The 20,826-nt window shown below is 37.9% G+C and overlaps 1 protein-coding gene across 4 annotated transcripts in view; it reads left to right on the top strand.

The window, feature by feature from the left end:
• The window catches only part of GALNT14 (polypeptide N-acetylgalactosaminyltransferase 14), a 322,417-nt gene that overhangs the window by 147,365 nt on the left and 154,226 nt on the right, over positions 1-20,826 (top strand). For all 4 annotated transcript variants that reach the window (XM_032215773.1, XM_032215771.1, XM_032215774.1 and 1 more), the window contains one exon: positions 3,922-4,091. In XM_032215773.1, coding sequence (XP_032071664.1) covers positions 3,922-4,091 — 170 coding nt within the window. The remainder of the gene's footprint in view (positions 1-3,921; positions 4,092-20,826) is intronic.

Genomic DNA, 20,826 nt, shown 5'->3' with positions numbered 1-20,826 from the left:
TTACATGTGGGTTGGAGGGAGGGGGAGGAATTCAAACTTCATCCTCCTGGTGCGGGGCTTTGGGCAAAGGCTGGAGGGAAGGACTCTGGCTCGCTTGTGCTCTCCCTCCCCAAGTGTAGTTTGATTGCAGGCAGAGCCACGTTGCCTTTTCAAACCTGTAATCAGTGAAGCTGGGCTGGATCCTTCTGGGGCTGGGAGAAAGTATGTGTGCTCCAGTATGGCTCTTTGACTGGCTTCCTGCCTCCTCCTGTGGTCTCCTCACTGGTGCTCTCCCTCCAACTTTGTGTGTGTGTGTGTGTGTTCGTTTGAGAGAAAGTGAGGGAGAGAGGGAAGGGAGTAGGAGAGATAGTCCATTCCAACTTCTGTGTGTGTGTGTGTGTATGTGTGTGTGTGTGTTTGAGAGAGGGGGAGGGAGGGAGAGGGAGGAAGGAGGGGAAGGGAGAAGAAAAAGAAAGAAGGAAACTTCTTTCGCAAAGGAGAAAAACAACTACTGTCGCTTTAAATCGGAACTGTCAGCCTCCGCTTTGCTACTGCTTCAGCTGCCATTGAAACGGGGAGGGGGGGCATGGTATTTGGGAGGGGAATCATTGTTGTGCTGGAGGAAGTTTCTAGATTCTGAACTGACCACCTTACTGTGCATGTGGAGGAGGAGTGTTTCCCGCCAAGGCCAACGGTCCAGCATTCCATCCTGGTGATGCCTTTTGAAGTTATCTCACACCTGACATTTGGGAGAATTATGATTGGACTGTGCACGGGATGCCAAGGGGAGGGGAATGAATTATACAATATATTATTTGCTTTCACGCCTAATTAACCAGATTTAGCTTAGCTTTGCAACTGTTCATTTATAATTAGTAAAAGTACACTTGATTTCAACAAATGGAGTCCAGTGGTTTTCTTTCCTGATTACTGAATGAAGAAATGCTGACAGGAACTGAGCATGCCTGGCTGTGGAATTCTGGGAGTTGAAGTCCACAAGTCTAAAAAATTTTTAAACCCACCACTGTGTCAGTGCCTCACCAGCCATAAACCTCACCGCACGTCACTGGTAGCCACTCATTGTTAATCATACAGGAGAAAGTTTCTGCCTGACTTGAGGCTATCACTGGAACTGTGGATCTGTTTCTCTTTAAAAACCATAATGCATAAACAGAGCCAAGGTAACATAGAAGTTAAAATCCTAGACATAGATTGGGGCGTCTCTGTTTCAAGTCCCCACTTGACCATGGAATTCATGGGGTGACTTTGAATCAGACACTCATTCTCTGCAGCATATAACTGTTGAGAGAAATAAACTTAGAAGTGACCTCCAGATTAGCATTTAGAGAATGATGGTGGTGATAAAGTGTGGATAATAATAGGTATTGCTGAATGATTACTAATACGCATAGGCTGATGATGGGGAGATTGAGTTCCTTCTCCTTTGCAACACATTCTGTGCTGATCATCAAGGAGATAAAGCATTTTTCCAATATTCCACCTGTCTGCTGATTTGTCTCTGCATAATTTTAAGCTATCAGCTCCATATCATTCTGAGTTATCTAGGGTGAAGAGTCTTCTTTTTAAATACAAAGACTCAGATAGGAAACATAGCAAGCAAATTCAGGGTCTGTCACAAAGAGCTCAAATGCCTGTACATTAATGCTCAAAGTGTGGGAAACAAACAGGGAGGACTTGAAGTCCTAATACAGTACGCAATTTCTTCAAGGGACACACACACACACACACACACACACACACACACACACACACATACACACACGCATGTTGTGTATGTATGGTGTGTTCCCCTGAAGAAATTGGGTTTTGTTTTGGGTTTTTTAAAAAACTAATTTTTTACAGCAATTCTATGAGGTCAGTTAGTTGAGAAATATCAGCAGGAAGTGAGAGCTTCATGATTAAGTGGGGATTGATCCTGAAGTCCTAAGATCAAATCTGCTTCTATATTTATTTAATATTGTTGAGTTTCTGGGAGTCATTGCATAGGGATTCAGTCACTTCAACTCTTGGTGACTCAATGGATGGTTTCTATGAGTTTTAATTATTTTACTGAGGCTTTTAAAGAAGAGGCTGTTAAGTGGATCACAGATTGATAATCAGCATGGCTTTGGTAGGATATAATAAAAATTCTTCTGAGAAATAATTAAATACAATCTGCAAGCATGGAGATAAGGGTAATCACACATATGTTTCAATATCTAACTCTGCACTTGTGTTGTTAGTAACGGAAGGTTTTTTTTAAAAAATAAATAAAGGCCAGTTTGTTTAGTGGGTAAATATGACATAGTATACTAAGAACAGCTGCTGGGAATGTGCTAGGACCTATGGCTTAGACACTTAGGAAAAAGTGCAGCTAAAGACTGTTCCTTAGCATGATTTATTAGAAGTTTTTCTTTTGGGGTTTTTCATCTAAATTCTCAGTGTCAGTAGTACTATTTTATAGATACGCTGTGAAAATCAAGTAAACTCAACCATCAACAACAACAAAAGTAGAAAAATCAAATATAGCTACTAGAAGGAGCAAGCTTCTAGAGAGGATGTGTAGGTTGAATTGGATCCAGAGTTTAAGGACAGTGAAAAATTTATTTAAGTTCACCACTTAATACTGTAGATACCGAGAAATTAAAGTGATACTTTGTAGTTTTTCATAGAGGTCTGAAATAAAGTACCATTAATATTTATTCTCTGGTTTTGTACAAGCAATGCTCCTTTCTCTTCACATTAGCCACGTGAAATTGGACTTTTATCACCTGTAATTAATTTGTCTCTTATACTTATAGTATGCAAACTATAAATGATTCTTTTTACTGTGGTTTTGGGGCTTGTATCATGGCTTTGACTTTTTTGGATTGAAAGGATCAGTTGCTAATTTCATTGGTCTTTTTTTATAAGTGGCGCTGTTTTTACTGAGAAACCTCAAATGGGATTTTTTGAAGTGTTTTAGTTCAATTCTACGGATTTCAGACTATCAAATGAAGTGGTTTGCTATCAATTTGTGACAGAAATATCCATGGATCCATCACTTTCATTAAAAGCAGAGTCACATGCATGTATTCCAAACTTCTCCCCTTTCATACATGTGTACAGTATTATGATACATGTATGGAAGTAAAGGTGCTTTTACCATAACAGGATGCAGTTTCCATAGTTTGCCCCCCCAGTGAATATCTCTAGTTTGTAAATTATTTTATACACATTACATTTTATTTTATATACATTCCATTTCTTCTAGGTTATGTGTTGTATAGTCTGGACATAATACAGGAAAAGAAAAAAGTTATTATGAGAATATATACAAAAATGTATATCATTTAGTGTGACATGTTTCCTAATCTTCACAAAATCTGGAGATGCAAAAATGGAAATGTAATTACATTCAGGTCTGCAGTTAGGTTAGGAAGTAGAAATTAGGCTGCGTCGTGTAAAATGTTACAAAAACAGATTTCTTTCCCAATCCTATTTTGTGGCTATGTACAAAATGTCCCCTGAATTGATTCAACAGTTTCATGTGCTTTCGATCTTCAGCTGATTAAATTTGAGTTATGTTGACCTCAAACATCAGTATAATGCATTCTGCTTTGCAGCCACAAGCATATGCCAGAATGCAAAACAGTGACTGGCCCTTACAATGCAAGATGAATCTGTGCATACTTTCTTTAATTTGAAAAAAACAAAAATAGATATTTTTAAATGCATAATCTTATTTTTGAAATGATGATGGCCTGTATTAACAAGAACATGATAAGTGTCATATTTGTATATTATTATATTATAAATATTTAGTTTTAAAAAAGGATACCCTATCTTTCTTCAAAACAGTCCAAGGAAGCTAAGTTAAATTTTTTAAAAAGAAAAGAAAAGCATGACCATTCAGTCCAATTTTTTACTTTCCTTATGGAATCTATGTTTCTGCATGAACAGGATTCTGACATTGATTGGGATGATCTTTGGGATCAATTCGAAGAAAGAAAATATCTGAGTGTTCGGAGATGGAAAGGCGGAGAAGATCCCTATCGATTGTACGCCTTTAACCAACGGGAGAGTGAACGGATGCCCAGTGACCGTGCCATCCATGATACTAGGCACCACAGGTTTGGTATCCCATTTTCTTAGTTGCATATTGTGCCTTGATTGGTCCCTAGGGTTAGGTCCCTAGGATAGAAACCAGAAGACTGAGTTCTAGTCCTGCCTTAGGCATGAAAGCTAGCTGGGTGACCTTGGGCCAATTGCTGTGTCATCCCAACTCAACTCACAGGGCTCTTGATTGGAAAATAGGAGGAGGAGGGGTATTGGGTATGTTCTCTGCTTTGAGTTATTTATAAAAGTAATAAAGGCAGGATAAAAAATATTTTTAAAGAGTGATTAGAGAATAGAGGAGTGTGGTCAAATCATTTGGGGGTTATGATTTTTAGTAGAGCATAAAACGAGACTTGTAAAAAATGATGGAAAAGATGTAGTTGTTAAGAGACGAGGCTAGAAAGTGGGAGACCGTGACTTCTAGTACTGTCTTAGGCATAAAGTCAGCTGGGTGACTTTGGGCCAGTCATTCTCTCTCAGCCATAGGAAAAAGGCAATCACAAGCCACTTCTCAGAATGTTGCCTAGAGAACAGCAGTCCAGGCAGTTGAAGGCACTTTACTGTTCAGCATTAGAAAAACAGCATATGGTATGGCTCCATCTATTTCACTGAATTGATTAATATCAATTTACAGTTATGCTGTAAGCTGCCCGGAGTGGTTGGATATGACATGAGTGGCAAATATATTTCATAAATAACTGAATAAATATAGATCAGCTAGGGATGACTGTAATAAATCGTGGCACCAATATATTGATATATGTATGTTTGTAAATATGTCTTGAATGTTTATTTTTGTAGCTTTTCTATATTTATGTTAATATTTCCTTTTTCTTTGCTTATTTTTTAAATTCAGTTAATTTTCTTTTAAGTGACTGCTTCAACAGCATAAAAAGAATTTACAATTAGCTCTATTTTTGTGATATTTCTGCTTTCTGGTAAATATTGCATAAAGTGAATTTATGCAAGTAAAATTGTCACTTGATAAGTAAATAACATGTCTTTTAGAATATATAAATAAACACAGTACAATATAACTAAAAATATCAGGTTAAACTAAAATGTGCTCTGTCAATCTAAAATGCTCTGTTAATAAAAGTGGTTTTTGGACAATGCTTATATTGAACTGAATTAGCCATTTTAATAACTATTTCTCTAATTTGGTGAATATTTTTCCAAGATTCTACTTCTCATCTGACACCAGCAGACTTAATCATCTCAATATTAACCAAATTCTAGGACATCTGACAAGACTGTATCTTAAACATACAAGAATCATTGAAAACACACAAAGGGAAAGCTAATTCTTCATAAAAATATACCGCTATTGATCTGTAATAGAAAAAGGATAGTTAATTGTATCCCTGTTGTCATATTGTCCAAGAGATCAATCTTAGTCACATAACATATATTACCTTAGCTCAATAATTTCTAAGTGTTTTTGTTCTTTGAATGAATATCATTGGGATTCAATATTATTAAAAAGTTTATGAGAATTTCACAATTTGGGAACACTATTTGCTTCAATTCCTCCATACTTTCCCTGAAAATAATATCAGGGATGGCTTTCTGCTCTATATCTTCTGAATGTAACAATATTTTTTTAAAAAAGTAAGTTACAACAAATTATCCTTCTTTTACTGTTTCACTTGAAATGGTACAATACAATAGCAGAGTTGGAAGGGACCTTGGAGGTCTTCTAGTCCAACCCCCTGCCTAAGCAGGAAACCCTACCCCACTTCAGACAAATGGCTATCCAACAACTTCTTAAAGACTTCCAGTGTTGGGGCATTCACAACTTCTGGAGGCAAGCTGTTCCACTGATTAATTGTTCTAACTGTCAGGAAATTTCTCCTCAGTTCTAAGTTGTTTCTCTCCTTGATTAGTTTCCACCCATTGCTTCTTGTTCTACCCTCAGGTGCCTTGGATAATAGTTCGACTCCCTTGACTTGATGTATATGACTTTTCCAACAAAAAAAATTAAAGCATGGAAATTGGCTATGTATTTCCATATCTGTGATGATTTTTTTTCTGATTACAATGTTTTATCTATACCATGGCTGGCATCACATTGCTTTCACATGATGTTTCGCTACATTTTTCTCTTTGTGAAGCTGAGGTGGGCATGGCCTGTGCCTGACGTATCTGGCCTGGGGGCCACCACTTTGACACCCCTGATCTATACTGCGTATTTTCTGTTTTGCATATTTCCAAGTGATTTGAATATCTTTCACCTCTGAATCTGCTGTGTCAATTGTTTCCACAATACTTTTCTTTAAAATGATCAGACAGCTCTTCTGCTTTGCTTGATCTCCCGAGCTTTTGAATTGCTCTACATGGTTATGTTTTGACATTAGGAGAATGAACAAAGCATGTGATGTGATTATTTCTTGCTCAGCAGAACTTTTCCAACTTTGGAAATGAAATAAGAGTAAACTATTAGGAGGAGACAGATCGATAACATCAAGATGTTTTTCATCAATGAGTTGCAGGTGACAGTTTTCTCCAACTACAGGGAAAATATAGTAACTTTGGAAAGTAAAAACAAAAAATGCCTATTTGGATCCTTGTCCTTGACCAATATTGCCTTCCAAGTCACAGGTGTTTTAAAAACAAATCCAGGTGTTTTAAAAAACAAATATTTTTCAGTTGCTGAGAAAAATCAGCCATTGAGTAGATTTTATACTTTGATTATTTTTCTTAGAGAATATTCAACTATATATTTTTATTTATAATGTTTGTATATACTTGGAATACTATTAAGCAGATGTATAAGGTCTTATATACATAGGTGTTCCAATTGCTCTTTTTCCTAATGCTTCCTTGAATTCTGTTTGGATAGCTGAGTTATATCAAGATCATATCCAACAAGATGGTAACAATGGAGAAATTCAACAACTAGCCAGAGTTAGCAGTACGTGCAAGGCAGCTGCTGTTAGGACTCCATCAGTACAGTAGAAATTACTAAATTCTACCACATTTATTTTAAACTGCCATTGCATTAAAGCTCAGAAATCTTCAACAATGCTAGTCTGCTGTAGTCATTATCTTGAATAATGTTGCCTAATATGCCACTTAGCTACAGTATCTCTCCGTATTCCTTCTGGGTATCAATGAATATGTGAAGTACAGTGTCTTTGAACAGAGCACATTGGGGTATCTTGCTGTTTACCTCTCAAATTTTGTTAAAAATGAATCATGCCTGTGCATTTATGGTCTTTCCTATTTTTTATCCTTGAAAAGATCTTTCATCTCTGGCTTCTTTCCCTCCTGTAAAAAAAAAAATTCTCATTTTTTATTCTAATGGAATAGAAGAACATCAAGATTGAGGAAAGTGACTTTTATGCAGGTGTGCAAGCCATTGATATATACCTTTGAGCAGTTCTCAAGGAAGAAAACCCTCGTGCTTCTCTTGTCGGAGCACTGATGAAGACAACCTATGATAAAGGTTCAAGATGTGTTAAATTGACTGTGAGTTGGGCAATTTAATTTAATACCTTTCAAGTGTGCTGCCATGTCCTGTAAATTTCATCACTATTTTATAAACATACATAATTTAATCATGATTAAGCACTTTGAATCCATAATATCTTATATTGCATAAATGACAGTATTACCAGGATGTATACTAGAACCTCAGACAATATCTCGCTGACAGATCCTGCTGAGCATTAAAAGTGTTTACATTTGGCTAAACAGTGCACCCTATTTCCATTCCTCCAGCTTTATTCCATAGGAAGGCAGCAATGTTTCTTTTTACTATAGGCCATATTCAGGAAAGCATTTGAAAATAATTGGTTTGCTTACATTAGTTTAGCTGTCTGAGGGTGTCATTATATTAGGTTGAGAAATTGTCTTAAAAGTAGATTAAGAGTACTATACTAAAATCCATCCCAAAGATTAATGTATGGCTTCATTCACTCAATAGATTCAAGAGCTGATTGTACTTGCTGCATATGAGTGGATTTCCTATGGACATAGACTTTATATGGATAAATATGAAATATGGGACTCATTCATGTCTGATGACCTTGGATTTACTGTTAATCTATTAAACTGGAGGTCAGTTAGCAGTGCAGCATGGGAAAAACAATACTTTAGATTTGGTACCTTCTCCCTAAATCTGCAGGCTATGTCACATGTAGATCCGAAGTTGCTGTTTCTCTCTCTCTCTCTCTCTCTCTCTCTCTCTCTCTCTCTCTCTCTCTCTCTCTCCCTCTCTCCCTCTCTCCCTCTCTCCCTCCCTCCCTCCCTCTCCCTCTCCCTCCTCCCTCTCCCTCGACCTCCCACTTCTCCCTGCCCCTTCTCCCCTCCCCTTCCCCCTCTCCCACTCCCTCTCTCTGTCCCTCTCATTTCTCTGTATTGTTTTCAATACATACATTTGCCATCAAATTGTTTCTTTAATGGTTCAGGAGGAGAAACCCTGGTTTTCATCTCTATTCTGCTACATAGACGAGTTAAACAGGGAATTTTTCAGATGAGAACATTATTTTGCTCTATATACCTAGTGCTTGGAATTTGACAACTGGACAGGATAAATGGATTTTCCATGTTCTTACCATGGTCAAAAGACTGATATGGCAGCCTTGAAAAGATTGATATATGGCTCCATTCACTCAATGGATTCAAGACCTGATTGTACTTGCTGCATATGAGTGGATTTCCTATGGACATAGACTTTATATGGATAAATATGAAATATGGGACTCATTTAAACAAAATACAGTATGTTAAAAATGTGACACCTATATAAATATATTACAAACATAAATCAAGAGCAATAGCACTTAGATTTAGTGCTTTACAGCAGGGGTCCCCAACCTGTGGGCCACAGCCAGTACCAGCCATGGCCTATTTTTAATCAAGCTGCCTGAACGGCTTGCCAGTTTATGTGCATGCATGCGTAACCCGACTCACACGAGTGGTGGCTAGTTGGTGCTGACGTTCACAGCCCCAGTTGCCTCTCTTTTAAAAGTAATAAAAGAATAAATTAAGTAAGTCTAGAATGACCAGAGACTACTCTCATTGGGGCTAATGTTAATCACACACTGTATTGTGTTCATATTGGGAATTTCTGTGCCCTTTTGATATACAGATAGATATACTGTAGATAGTTGATATTAACAATCTGACCTTTTATTTCTTGTTTATCTCCCTGCTTTTCTGTTGTTTTCAATCCCCTTTTGCCAACTAAATAAATAAAGAAACATCAAATTGTATTTTTGCTAGCTGAATTGAGTGGTTTCTTTCCTTGCTGTGACCTGGTGGTAGGGATTGATTGGGAGTTTACTTGGTACAAATTAAACTGGAAATTATACACAATTTAATTTTACAACAATTTTAGGGAAAAATATTAGTTGGGCAAACTGACTTGTAAGTACAGCTAATAAGTATTTTTAACAAAGAAAAATACTTTTGCATGCTCTCTAGTAACTTGTTAGGGAAATCCACTACTAAACATCTGTAAAAGGTCCAGAGGGTGAAATCCTCCCTGTTTCCAAATATCTGTGGGGCTGTCAATTTCTAGTAGCCTGTTAGCCAATTATGAACAATGAGTCATCTTGCCACAGTGTAAGTACACTGCAATGCCAGTCTGATACTGCTCAATGTGGCTGAACAAACTGTCTGATAACAAATCACAGCTCCTATTTGAAGTTATTATTTTCTTCTCTGTCATTGTTCCTTCCTTTTTGTCCTTCCACTCAACTACCCTGTCTGCTGCTTTTGACTTTCAGGATACCTTTCCATGGCACTTACCTGAATATCAGGAAATACTGCAATATAAACAGTATTGTTCTGACAACTCCAATAAATCTGAAGCCAACTACTGTGTCAAAGGAAGAGGAAAAAGAACATACAAGGAGGCTGAACAACATCTGCATTCTGCCCATCTCATTCCAATTTAAAAAAAAAAAAACTTTTGTGCAGCTAGTACCAACTATCCACTCTACATATTTATGGAAGTGAAGTTTTTAAAGAGGATGGGCTTTGGAACAAAAAGTAGAATGAAATGACTGCTGAGTTAAATAGGGCAGATGGCAAGTATCCAATTTGTTATTTCTCCCTAAGAACAACAGCCTCTCTATTTTAATTATTAACTGACACCCATCAGGGCTGTCAGTTTCCCTCCAGAGAAAAGAGCATCTGGCTACTGTCTGAAAGCAAATAAGTGTCTCAGCAGTACTTGCAGTTAAGCACTGATGCAATATTATCTCATATAGATTGGCTGCCACCATTATGATCACATTAAGTTTCCAGGGGAAAAAGAAAGGAAGTTTTACAGGGAAATAAAACAGCTTTGAACAGTGTCAAAATAAGTGAGTCCATCTGAAGGTCAAGCAAAAAGCCCAACTTTTGAGTCAGAAAAAGTTGTGGGAAGATGGTACAGGTCAGGCAGGGGATGTATAAGAAGTGCTGTCTGGGTTGGGGAAGACACACGAACGGGCAACACAGATTAGGAGAGCATGCAGGGTGGTGATGGTGGCCTGGATCAGAAAGAATGCATGGAACCCTTCGTTTTCTTCCCTTCCCATCCCATCCCATCCCATAGCAGGTATGTGGCTCTATTGGTTGAGGAAGGAAAATGGATTGCAAAATTGACTGGGAAACTGTTAACGCATGTTGAAAATGAAGATCACATGATTGTAGCAGCAATCCTACAGTCCAACAGCAGCCACTAGCACTGAACAGTCCCAAATTCCATTCCCTGGGTAGTCAGGGGCTCCTGACTTTGTCCACATTCTGTAAGTTATCTCATTTGAGGTATCTTGATTCAAAAATTGTTGCCCTATGGATATACTGTTTGCCTATTGAAAAGGTCATGATGAGAATTTTACTACTATATAGAGTCCTTTGAGATTTAACTGAAGCCAGACAAATTGTAGACTTTTGAGGGGACAATTCTATAATGGGAGATAGATACTAATTGGACATTTTGGATCTAAAGATGTTTCAAAAACATTACATTGTACTCAAAATAATTTTTCTGAAATATTCTTCTTGGAAAGAATTTCAGCAAGCTGAGTAAGAACTGGTAGGGGGAAATGTAGAAGAATTTCTTTGTCTGACAGGAGACTCATCTCAAATCATGAGTGAATATTTATCAGACTGAACAGTCTCACTCACCCAAAGGAATTAATACAGTGATAGTCATGATATATTATCACTTTTAAAAATATTTTTATTGCAGATAGCAGTATTATCATTTATGCTAATTTTAAAAATGCAAAATTATATGGAATAGCATCTAGCCATTGGCAAAATTATGTCTGCCAGCAGAACAGATTCCTCAATCTCCTCTGCATTTCTGTTTGGGAGAGACAGGATTTGCCAGCAAGTTACCCTGACACGGGCAATTATAGAGTTCAAATATCTCTCTGATAATGAACTCTGAAGTGTCTTAGATAACCCATTCTCTCCATTATCTTTAGTCCCTCATCTTTTAAATGTGAATGATAATGGAATATAAGCTACACTAACTTTAGAATTAATCATGTAATATAGTTGTGGCAGAATTTGTAATGGATATTTTTCAGTTTTGAGTCTAAGAAACCTTGGAAAGTAGCAATTCACCAAAATTCCCTTTGTTGTTGCTGATATAATCTATATGGATTGGAAATGGCATATGAATTGAATTAATATTAATTAATTAATTAATATTAAGAATTAATTAATAACAGCCGAGGTGGCGCAGTGGTTAAATGCAGCACTGCAGGCTACTTCAGCTGACTGCAGTTCTGCAGTTCGGCGGTTCAAATCTCACCGGCTCAGGGTTGACTCAGCCTTCCATCCTTCCGAGGTGGGTAAAATGAGGACCCAGATTGTTGTTGGGGGCAATATGCTGACTCTGTAAACGGCTTAGAGAGGGCTGAAAGCCCTATGAAGCAGTATATAAATCTAATTGCTAATATTTTTCTCTACTACCTCTTTAGAAAGAAGCAATGGTAAAGTCTTTACAGATAGTTTTTGTTTAGTGGCCATAATTGGGACCAGCCACTTAGTCATTAAGTGAAGCAATCACTAGGTGAACTGGGCTTACCATCTTATTTCAGTTTTCCTTTGCTTTACTGATCTACAGAGGTTGTAAATTTGAAGAATTATCACAGAGTTATTTTTTCATCACTGTTGTAACTAAACTGTTGTTAATTGAGGCAATTGTTAAATGAGGACTGTCTCTATTATGAAGCCATTGGTCTGGGTTACTTTTGCCTAGATTTTAATTAACGAATTCTATTTAATAGACAAACTAATTTTAATAGACAAACTAATTAGAGATTGGACTCGGAAGAAGGCGGGGCTTAGCAGTAAGAAGACGGAGTCTCAGGCCATTCCTGAAATTCCCCTATTCCAGAGGAATTGGACGGGTCGTTTTCGATCCTAGCTGTCCTGGAGAGACAGTGAAGGTTTGGAGAGATCCAGTGACCTCAGAGACGTTCGCAGGTCTCGGGGGGGCTCGTAATTCAACCCCTTTTGCCAACCCTTTCTGGATTAGCTGTATGCTAACCGAAACTGCAGGTAGCCCCTAAGAATGGTAGAAGTGATTTCAACTGGTAAGCTGATTTTATTACTCAAAGAGAGATGGTCCGCATTAAAATCTAAGCTAATTGAAACCAAAGAACAGAAGAATCTAGCGGCGAATTGGTTTTTTTTTAATGGATTTATGGCTGGTGGTTACCCTATTTCTTAAATGTTTTGAATGCTGTTTACGTGGATAAAGGAAAGTTTACTTTACTTCAACACTCCCTCAGGCTCTCCTTAAGTGGGCTGTAAACCAATTTACTATAATTTGGCTTCTTATAACTTGACACTTTTACTGCTTGGCTGTGTTGGTCTAAGATCAGATAAGATTGCATAGCTCCCAGCATGTCCTTACTTGCAAATATCTTCTGCGTCACATCATGGCGTCTATACTTGCTTCAAGTGATTCGTTTCAAATGATTTTTCCCCTTTTCAAAAGTTGTTTGATACATATGAAAAATCTGAAAAAAAACTGGACTATCTGTTGTTTTTAACATTAAAATATGAAGGAAAGAGTGAGAATGTTGAATGTTTGAGTGCTCCTGAAATTCAAATGAAGAATGTCAGAAAGGAAGTCTCTCAACTTGCTGACACGTCGGGCGTCTGGTCTACTTCGGAGGCAGAAAGAGAAAGAGATACAACGCTTGAAAGAGGGGCAGCCATACAGAAATTTACCTCAAAAGACAGATTGCAGGAGGAATGAGAAGCATTAAAGAATCTATACTTTATGAAACATTATTTGCAGAATTTTTGATACCACCCTTGAAAATCAAAGACAAATTGAGTGGAACAAGCCAAGGACAACGTTATTACACCAGAGGCACCCTAAGCAAAAAGGTGCGAAGATATTTCTGTTTGGACTTGCTTATAAAAACGTTTGGGGAACTTGTTTTAAGAATGGCAATAGGACTAAGGAAGTTTTGCTATTGGAGAGACATAGGCTGATAGATTGAAGAATACAATTGAAAATTAGCTAAATCTAATTACTCTTATTTGTAATAGATATAGCTGAATAATAATTGATATTGATAGTAATGTATATAATGTGGAGTTCATATGATAAATAATAATTGGATATGAGAAAGGAAGGTTGGAAATATTTTTGGATTATATACAAAGGTTATTAATCACAATAATTATCACTATTAAAAAATAAAATATATACAGTTAAATGTTAATTAATATGGGGAAAATGTTATGATATATGATATAACTACATAAAGAAGGGAGAATGATAATAAACTATACTGCATGGAAGATGGAATTTTTGATATTAAATATTATGGATGTTCAGCTAAAATAGGATATGAGGATTTGATGTTAATAGAGGATTTTACAAACAAGTAAATGAAATGTCAGCAGGTGTTATGGATTAATTCTTTGGCATAGTTAAGGATGAAGGATGTTTAAATAACTGTAGTCAACTAAAAGTGGAGGTATAATGATGTTAATATGGTAAACATTTGAGTTAAGATATTTGAATTAATATGAATTAATGGAAGAGATGCACCAAAACATGTTGTAACCAGCTGATATACTTTTTTATATATATAATATATACCTGTGTTCTTTTTTTTGTTTTTGTTTTTGTTTTTTGTTTTGTTTTTTCTTCCCTGCCTTGTCTTTTGTTCTTTTTGTCTTTTTTTCTTCTTTTCCCACTGGTGTGGGCATGTATTGTTTAAGATTATTATTTTTATTAATATTTTTAAATAATAATTACAGTCAAATGAAAATGGATATATGATGATGGTGATATGTATGAATATTTGAGTTAAAATGCTCGAGTTAACATGAGTTATGTTTGTTGACTGTGGAGGAGATGCACGAAAGTTTATTTGTGACCGACTGACACACTTTCTATAGCAGGTAAAGAATGATATTGTACTTGTTTTAAATTTTAAATTAAATTTTTTTAAAAAAATAAATAATTAGAGATTGGACTCATAGTTATCTACTTGTAAGTCTGAAATAAATATTGTCACCTGGCAGATCACTTACAAAAGGAAAACATTAGGAACAATTGTAAAATAAATGCTATGTTTGTTGGTAATAGCCTGAGAAGAATTAATATGAGGTGGAAAATCATATTTTGAAATGTTTATTGCATTCAGTTTTGCTGTGAGTTGGAAGACTCTGAGCATTTTATGGGGGTCTTGTAGAGTTACCAAGGAGTATACTGAAGTATCCTTTGTCTGTTGCTTTTTTTAGCTAGACCAGGCTGCTCCCTCTGTTGTCTCCCCTCCCGGTAGGGGATAAGGAACTGCATTTCAACTGGGCTGGAATTTGGCTGCTTATGAGATAACAGACCTGTAATTGCTAATTTGCATCATTGTTACAGGAGCTGTGTTGTTTGTTTGTTTCTGAGTGCAATGCAGTTCAAGATAATGGATACCTTTGGAATCTGACCATCCAATAGCAGTAGACTTATATACCGCTTCATAGGGCTTTCAGCCCTCTCTAAGCGGTTTACAGAGAGTCGGCATATTGCCCCCAACAATCTGGGTCCTCATTTTACCCACCTCGGAAGGATGGAAGGCTGAGTCAACCCTGAGCCGGTGAGATTTGAACCGCTGAACTGCTGATCTAGCAGTAGCCTGCAGTGCTGCATTTAACCACTGCGCCACCTTGGCTCTCCAAGTACGTACAGAGAGAGTTGCATACTAAGATATTTGATGTGGTGGATGCAGATACATGCATTCTCTTCTATAGAATTGCTTGATTGCAAAGGAGGAGAATAGCCTCTTCCATATGGTTTTGTAAAAATATGGTTATTCTGGAAGACTGAGAAAATAGAATTGTGCTTAACTGAAAGGTGGCACAATGGTTGGATATTAATGTTGATTAACATTACTGTACTGATTTCTTTATTATATTATCTATATTTGCATACTGTTGACCATAAACTGCTTAGAGTTGGTCTTGACTGATGACATGAAAGTCTCATAAATAATCATTGCATACCCTACTTCTGCAGCAGAATAAAATTGTCTACTTAAACTACAACTTGCAGACTATTCCAATATTTAATGTTTTAGTAATAATAGGGAGCACATATCACTTGCCACATACTGTGGCAGTTTTTTAGAACAGGGAAATAGAAAAACTCTCAAATGTTAAATTTTATTTATTTTGTGTTTTTTAAAGAAGAGAGCACCATATACAGGGGTGGGCTGCTGTGGGTTCACCCGGGTTCGGGAGAACCTGTAGTTAAAGTCACAGCCAATTCGGAGAACCTCCATATCCCACCCCTGGCTGGCCCTCCTATCCCACCCTTCCCCTCCCAGGAGTCTCCATGCAGCCCATTTTGGATGCAAGGCCTGTACGGAGGTTTGGTGAAGGGGAAAAACGGGCCTTCTGGAAGACCAAAAATAGGCCTGGCCTCCGGAGTCTGGCAGAGGCAGTTTTTGCCCTCTCAAAGGTTCAAGGAAAGTCTCTGGAGCCAGGGGAAGGCGAATACAGCCCTCCTTCCATGGTGCAGGAAACTGACTAGGCCATGCCCACCATGACCACACCCACCCAGCAACCAGGCAGAGAACCCGTTGCTGAAATTTTTGAAGCTCACCCCTGACCAACCATACATCATATTGCAACATTGTACTTCCAGAAGCTATCCTCAGTTTATCGCTCAGGCAGGATGGATTGTTTCATTTCAGAAATGATTCCTCTCTGTATTCACTAAAAATATTTTTTATACTAGTACCTCCAATAAAACAGACACATATCATCCTTATGTTCTTACCTGCCTTTTTAGGTATTGAAAATACACATTCTGGTTTTATGAGACATTTGGCCAATTTCTTAATTTTATTCCTTTAAAATAGTTAGAAAAGGCCTCAAGTGCAGAAAATCCCTCAGCTGAAACTTATATCGTCAGTGAGACAAATTTGCAAAAGTTAGATCAAGTACTTGAATAAGAGTAACGTTAGAACTTTGAAACTTCCCTTAAGAAGACATCATGGGATGTCTCTACTTGACAGTGACCATTCCTCCTGACCAACAGGAGACCTAGATAGTTTCTTGGTTTAGAAATGTTCATTTCAAGAAAGACCCTGATATTCCTTATGGTGAAGACCTTTTTGTGTATAAAATCTTACTTAAGATTAGAAAGTTTTGACTTTGCACTGGTTTCTTACTAGTTTGCAAAGCACAATTTGAAAGCTTAGAATACAATAAGAAGTTATTTGTTGGAAATAACTGACTGCATTTGCTTGATGCTTTTATTCATGATTAATTAATACCTTCTTACTCTGTCTGATAATAACATCACTTTGTAAATTAATCACATGTGCCAAGTCTAAATAATGCACCATTCTGAAATGTGATTCACGTTGTGGTTTAATGTGTTGTATGAACCCAGCCAAAAGTAGTTTGTTTCATGTTGCCTTAGTATGTTGTGTGAATTCAGTCATATTGTCTTTACTTTTTTTCTGTTAAAACCTTGACTGTGCTTTTAAACTTCAAATGTTCCCTTTCCTCTCTGAGTCTTATATACAAGCCTTGGCCTGCTTTTTAACTCTGCTGTGGATTGCTGTTCTCCTGTTTTATGAACCTGGTTATCAGCCTGCTTGTTAAACAACCCAGAGCAGTGTACCACTTTCCTTTTCTTCAATACAGGCAGCGTTATTTCCAGAAGCTAACTTCATTTGCCCCACTTCATTTCATCTCACTCATTTGCTAGGCCTTATTGTGAGAGTGGTCCATAGACACCTATAGCAGCAGGAAAAAAAATAGCAGCTTGTCACTTAATAAGAATCTCATAAAAATACCAGCAAATTCCAACTGGGTGGAACTATTTCAAATTTGATGCAATGTCAGACACTTTACTGATTGTTCACAAAACACCTTGTCCATTTAAAATGTAGAAAAGTTTATTTGATTTATTTGATTTGATTTGATTTATTTACAAAGGCAATATGAAATTAGAGACAAGCTTTTGCTGAAAATGTATATTGTATATTCATATGCTCTCTCTCTCTCTCAGTGTAAGAGAGAGTGTGTCATATCCTGAATAAGGTCATCCACTTAGGCTTGTCGGTTTGGAACTGTCACAGTGAGTGGGATGAATTGCCCAGAATAACGCACATGCGCGCGCGCGCGCACACACACACACACCACTGTGATTGTTAAGGGTTTCTGTCATCTGCAGGAGACACCTCTGAACAAATTCAGGCAAAATTCCACAGTTTCTTTGCTCCATATGTTATCTCCACTTTCCAAATGGTACATTGATTTTATAGATATGTAACTGCTGTTAGTTTCTGCTGGTGAATGTTGATCTTCTCTTGGCATTTCTTTAGAAGAGGTAGAAGTGTAAGAAAATGAAAAAAAAGAAGATGATAAAGGACAAGCATGTAGGACATTAACCAAGAATTTTGTGTTTATATGGTTATTTAGAGTACTCATTGTTTTTTACAATGATTCTATGTAATTCACAGTAACATGGCCTTATAAAAGCTTGGTATATTTAATTTTGTTTGACGTTATTTTATTTTGATGTGTCTCTTCCAGATTGTTGGCAGTGATATCTCCCAGATTTGTTCCATTGATTAAATGAGGATAAAAAAAAACATTATAGCATAGTAGAGCTAACATTTTCTTACACTAAAAACTTTTCCCTCCTGCTGTCATTAGAGTTAAATTATATTTTCAGATCAAAAATCTCTTATTAAATAAACTTTATTCCACTCTTGTGTGGAAAGTAATACCGTATACAATGGGGATCAAATTATTTAAAAATTTCTGTTTACAAAAGGTATAAGCAATGCTCCATACAAACTACAATTTCAGCAACACCAATCAGCAGATTATACAGGGAAAGATGCTGGGAACTATAGTGATCACCATTTGGAAAGCTAGTTTCCCATCCTTTTTTTTAATAAATCACAAACTGAGACTATAGCATAAAATGCTGAACAGTCCATGAGGCTTTCACGAAGAAAGAGGCAATTGACATATTATCTAGGGCAGGGGGGTCAAACTCAATTTCACTGAGGGCTGCATCCAGGTTGTGCTTGACTGTGGTGGGCATGGCCAAGGTGGGTATGACCAGTTTGATGTCACTCGTGTCAGGGGTACCTGTGGTGACCCAAGAGCTCTTCCAGTGAAACAGGGGTCTTGAGCTATGTTTCAGCTGTGACAGCTTTCTGCAACCTTCTTCCAGTAAAAAAGGAGCTTGGGAGTGCCGCCGCTGGCCCTCATGATTTCCATTTTCAGCTGCGATGACCTGCTGCAATACTCTGCCAGCAAAAATGGAGCTTGGGAGCATCGCCTGCCGCCGTAACGAGCACCATTTTTTGCTGTGATAGCTTCCCGCAACCTTCTGCCAGCAAAAACAGAACTCAGGAGGGCTGCACACAGAGCTGGCAGACGCCCTGTGGGATGGTCCTTCATTGTTTCCAGGGTGGCCCAGTGGGGCATATCTAAGTACCCCACAGGCCTGATCTGGCCCCTGGGCCTTGAGTTTGACACCCCGATCTATCTAGGGATCAGAGGGCAGGACAAAAAGTAATGGATTGAAGCTTGTCCAAGAGAGATACAACTTAGAATTAAGGACAGTTTTTCTGATAGTAAGAACAATTAATTAATGAAATTGCTTGCCTCCTAGGGTTTTGGGTGCTCCATCACTGGCAATTTTCAAAAATAGACTGGACAACCATTTGACTGGGATGCTATTACACTCATGCCTTGAGCAGAGGCTTGGACTAGAAGACCTCTGAGGTCCCTTCCAGCCCTATGATTCTATGATCTGTGGTTAACGCTGTAGTTTGTACCTTAGTTGCAAGAGTGATAATGGAGTTGGATCAATGGATCTGGAATATGAATCAGGTTACAGTTGGGGTAGTTGCTCAATTAGAAGGGTGTTATCTTGAGCAGTATTTTTGAAATGTGGCAACTTTAAGATGTGTGGACTTCAACTCCCAGAATTCCATAACCAGCTTGAAGTTAACTCTAGTTTTTGTACATGCTGAATAATTACATTCACCCTATAAACTTATACTTGGGGTCCAGGTCCAATACATTATTATTTAGATAACAGGAGAGATCCAAAAGTGCTTTTGCAAAAGGCAACTAGACTTTCTTGTCCCCACCCCACCCCGAAAACATTTTACTTCTCATCCAGAAGATTCTTGGATGAGAAGTGAATTTTTTTGGGGGGAAAAGCCCCTTTTGGGCAACCATGATCTGGATGATTGAGACTTTTGACAGACATGTAACGAGAGAAGAAGGGAGGGAGGGAGAGTATGTGCCTCTTTGCTTTTTGGAGTTCTTCATTATCCAACTCATCCTCAGTGTGGAAGCAAACCTGTTGCTTTAAAGCAGGGGTGTCAAACTCAAGGCCTGCGGGCTGGATCCGGCCCATAGGGTGGTTAGATCCAGCCCATGGGGCCATCCGAGAAACAGTGAAGGACCAGCCCCGGTGCTTCTGCTGATGAAAATGGAACACAGGAGGGCTGCGTGCAGCACCCCCCTTAATGTCATTTTTGCTGGCAGAGGGCTGCAGGAGGCTGTCACAATCGAAAATGGGGCCCGGGGAGGCTGCACATGTCCCCCAGTCTCCGTTTTTGCTGGCAGAGGATTAGCAAAACAAATTAAAAACAAAACAAGAGGAGAAATATTTCCCCTTTTGCATTTGTGTATCAAGAAGGGATAGCTAAAGAGAAAGGGAAAGAGGGGAAAAAAGAAAAAGAAGGGAAGATGGGAAGAGAGCAAGGAAAGAAAAAGAAGGAAAGAGGGGAAGGAAGAAGAAAGGAGAATGAAGAGGGAAGGAAAAAGAAGAAAAGGAAGGAAGGAAAGAAAGAAAGAAAATTATAAAGAGAGGGGGGAAGGTCTGAGGGCAGTCCTGCCTTAGCACTTGGCAACTGCAGATGGCCCTGACATGAGTGACATTGAGCTGGCCATGCCCACCCAGACCACACACCCCTTGTCCCCCAGGTCAAACACAACCCTGGTGCAGCTGTCAATGAAATTGAGTTTGACATCCCTGCTTTAGAGTGAATAGGATTTGATATCTTCTCTCTACCTCTCCTTCTCTTCCAAGTCTACCTATTTACTCTGATCAACAGGGGAAATTGAAAACAAACAAACAAATAAACAAAAAGCAGCTGGTACAGTAATGCCACCATATAAATCTATAGTAAGACATTTTGAGTGTTGTGGACAGATGTGATTACTATACTGGAAAAAAAAATGCAGAGCTGGAAAAGGTGCCAAAAAAGGAGGAAAGCAATTAAG

This window comes from Thamnophis elegans, chromosome 4, assembly GCF_009769535.1.
Source record: "Thamnophis elegans isolate rThaEle1 chromosome 4, rThaEle1.pri, whole genome shotgun sequence".
Lineage (NCBI taxonomy): Eukaryota > Metazoa > Chordata > Lepidosauria > Squamata > Colubridae > Thamnophis > Thamnophis elegans.
The sequence above is the reverse complement of the archived record's forward strand: the minus strand, read 5'-3'. Positions and strand labels throughout refer to the sequence as shown.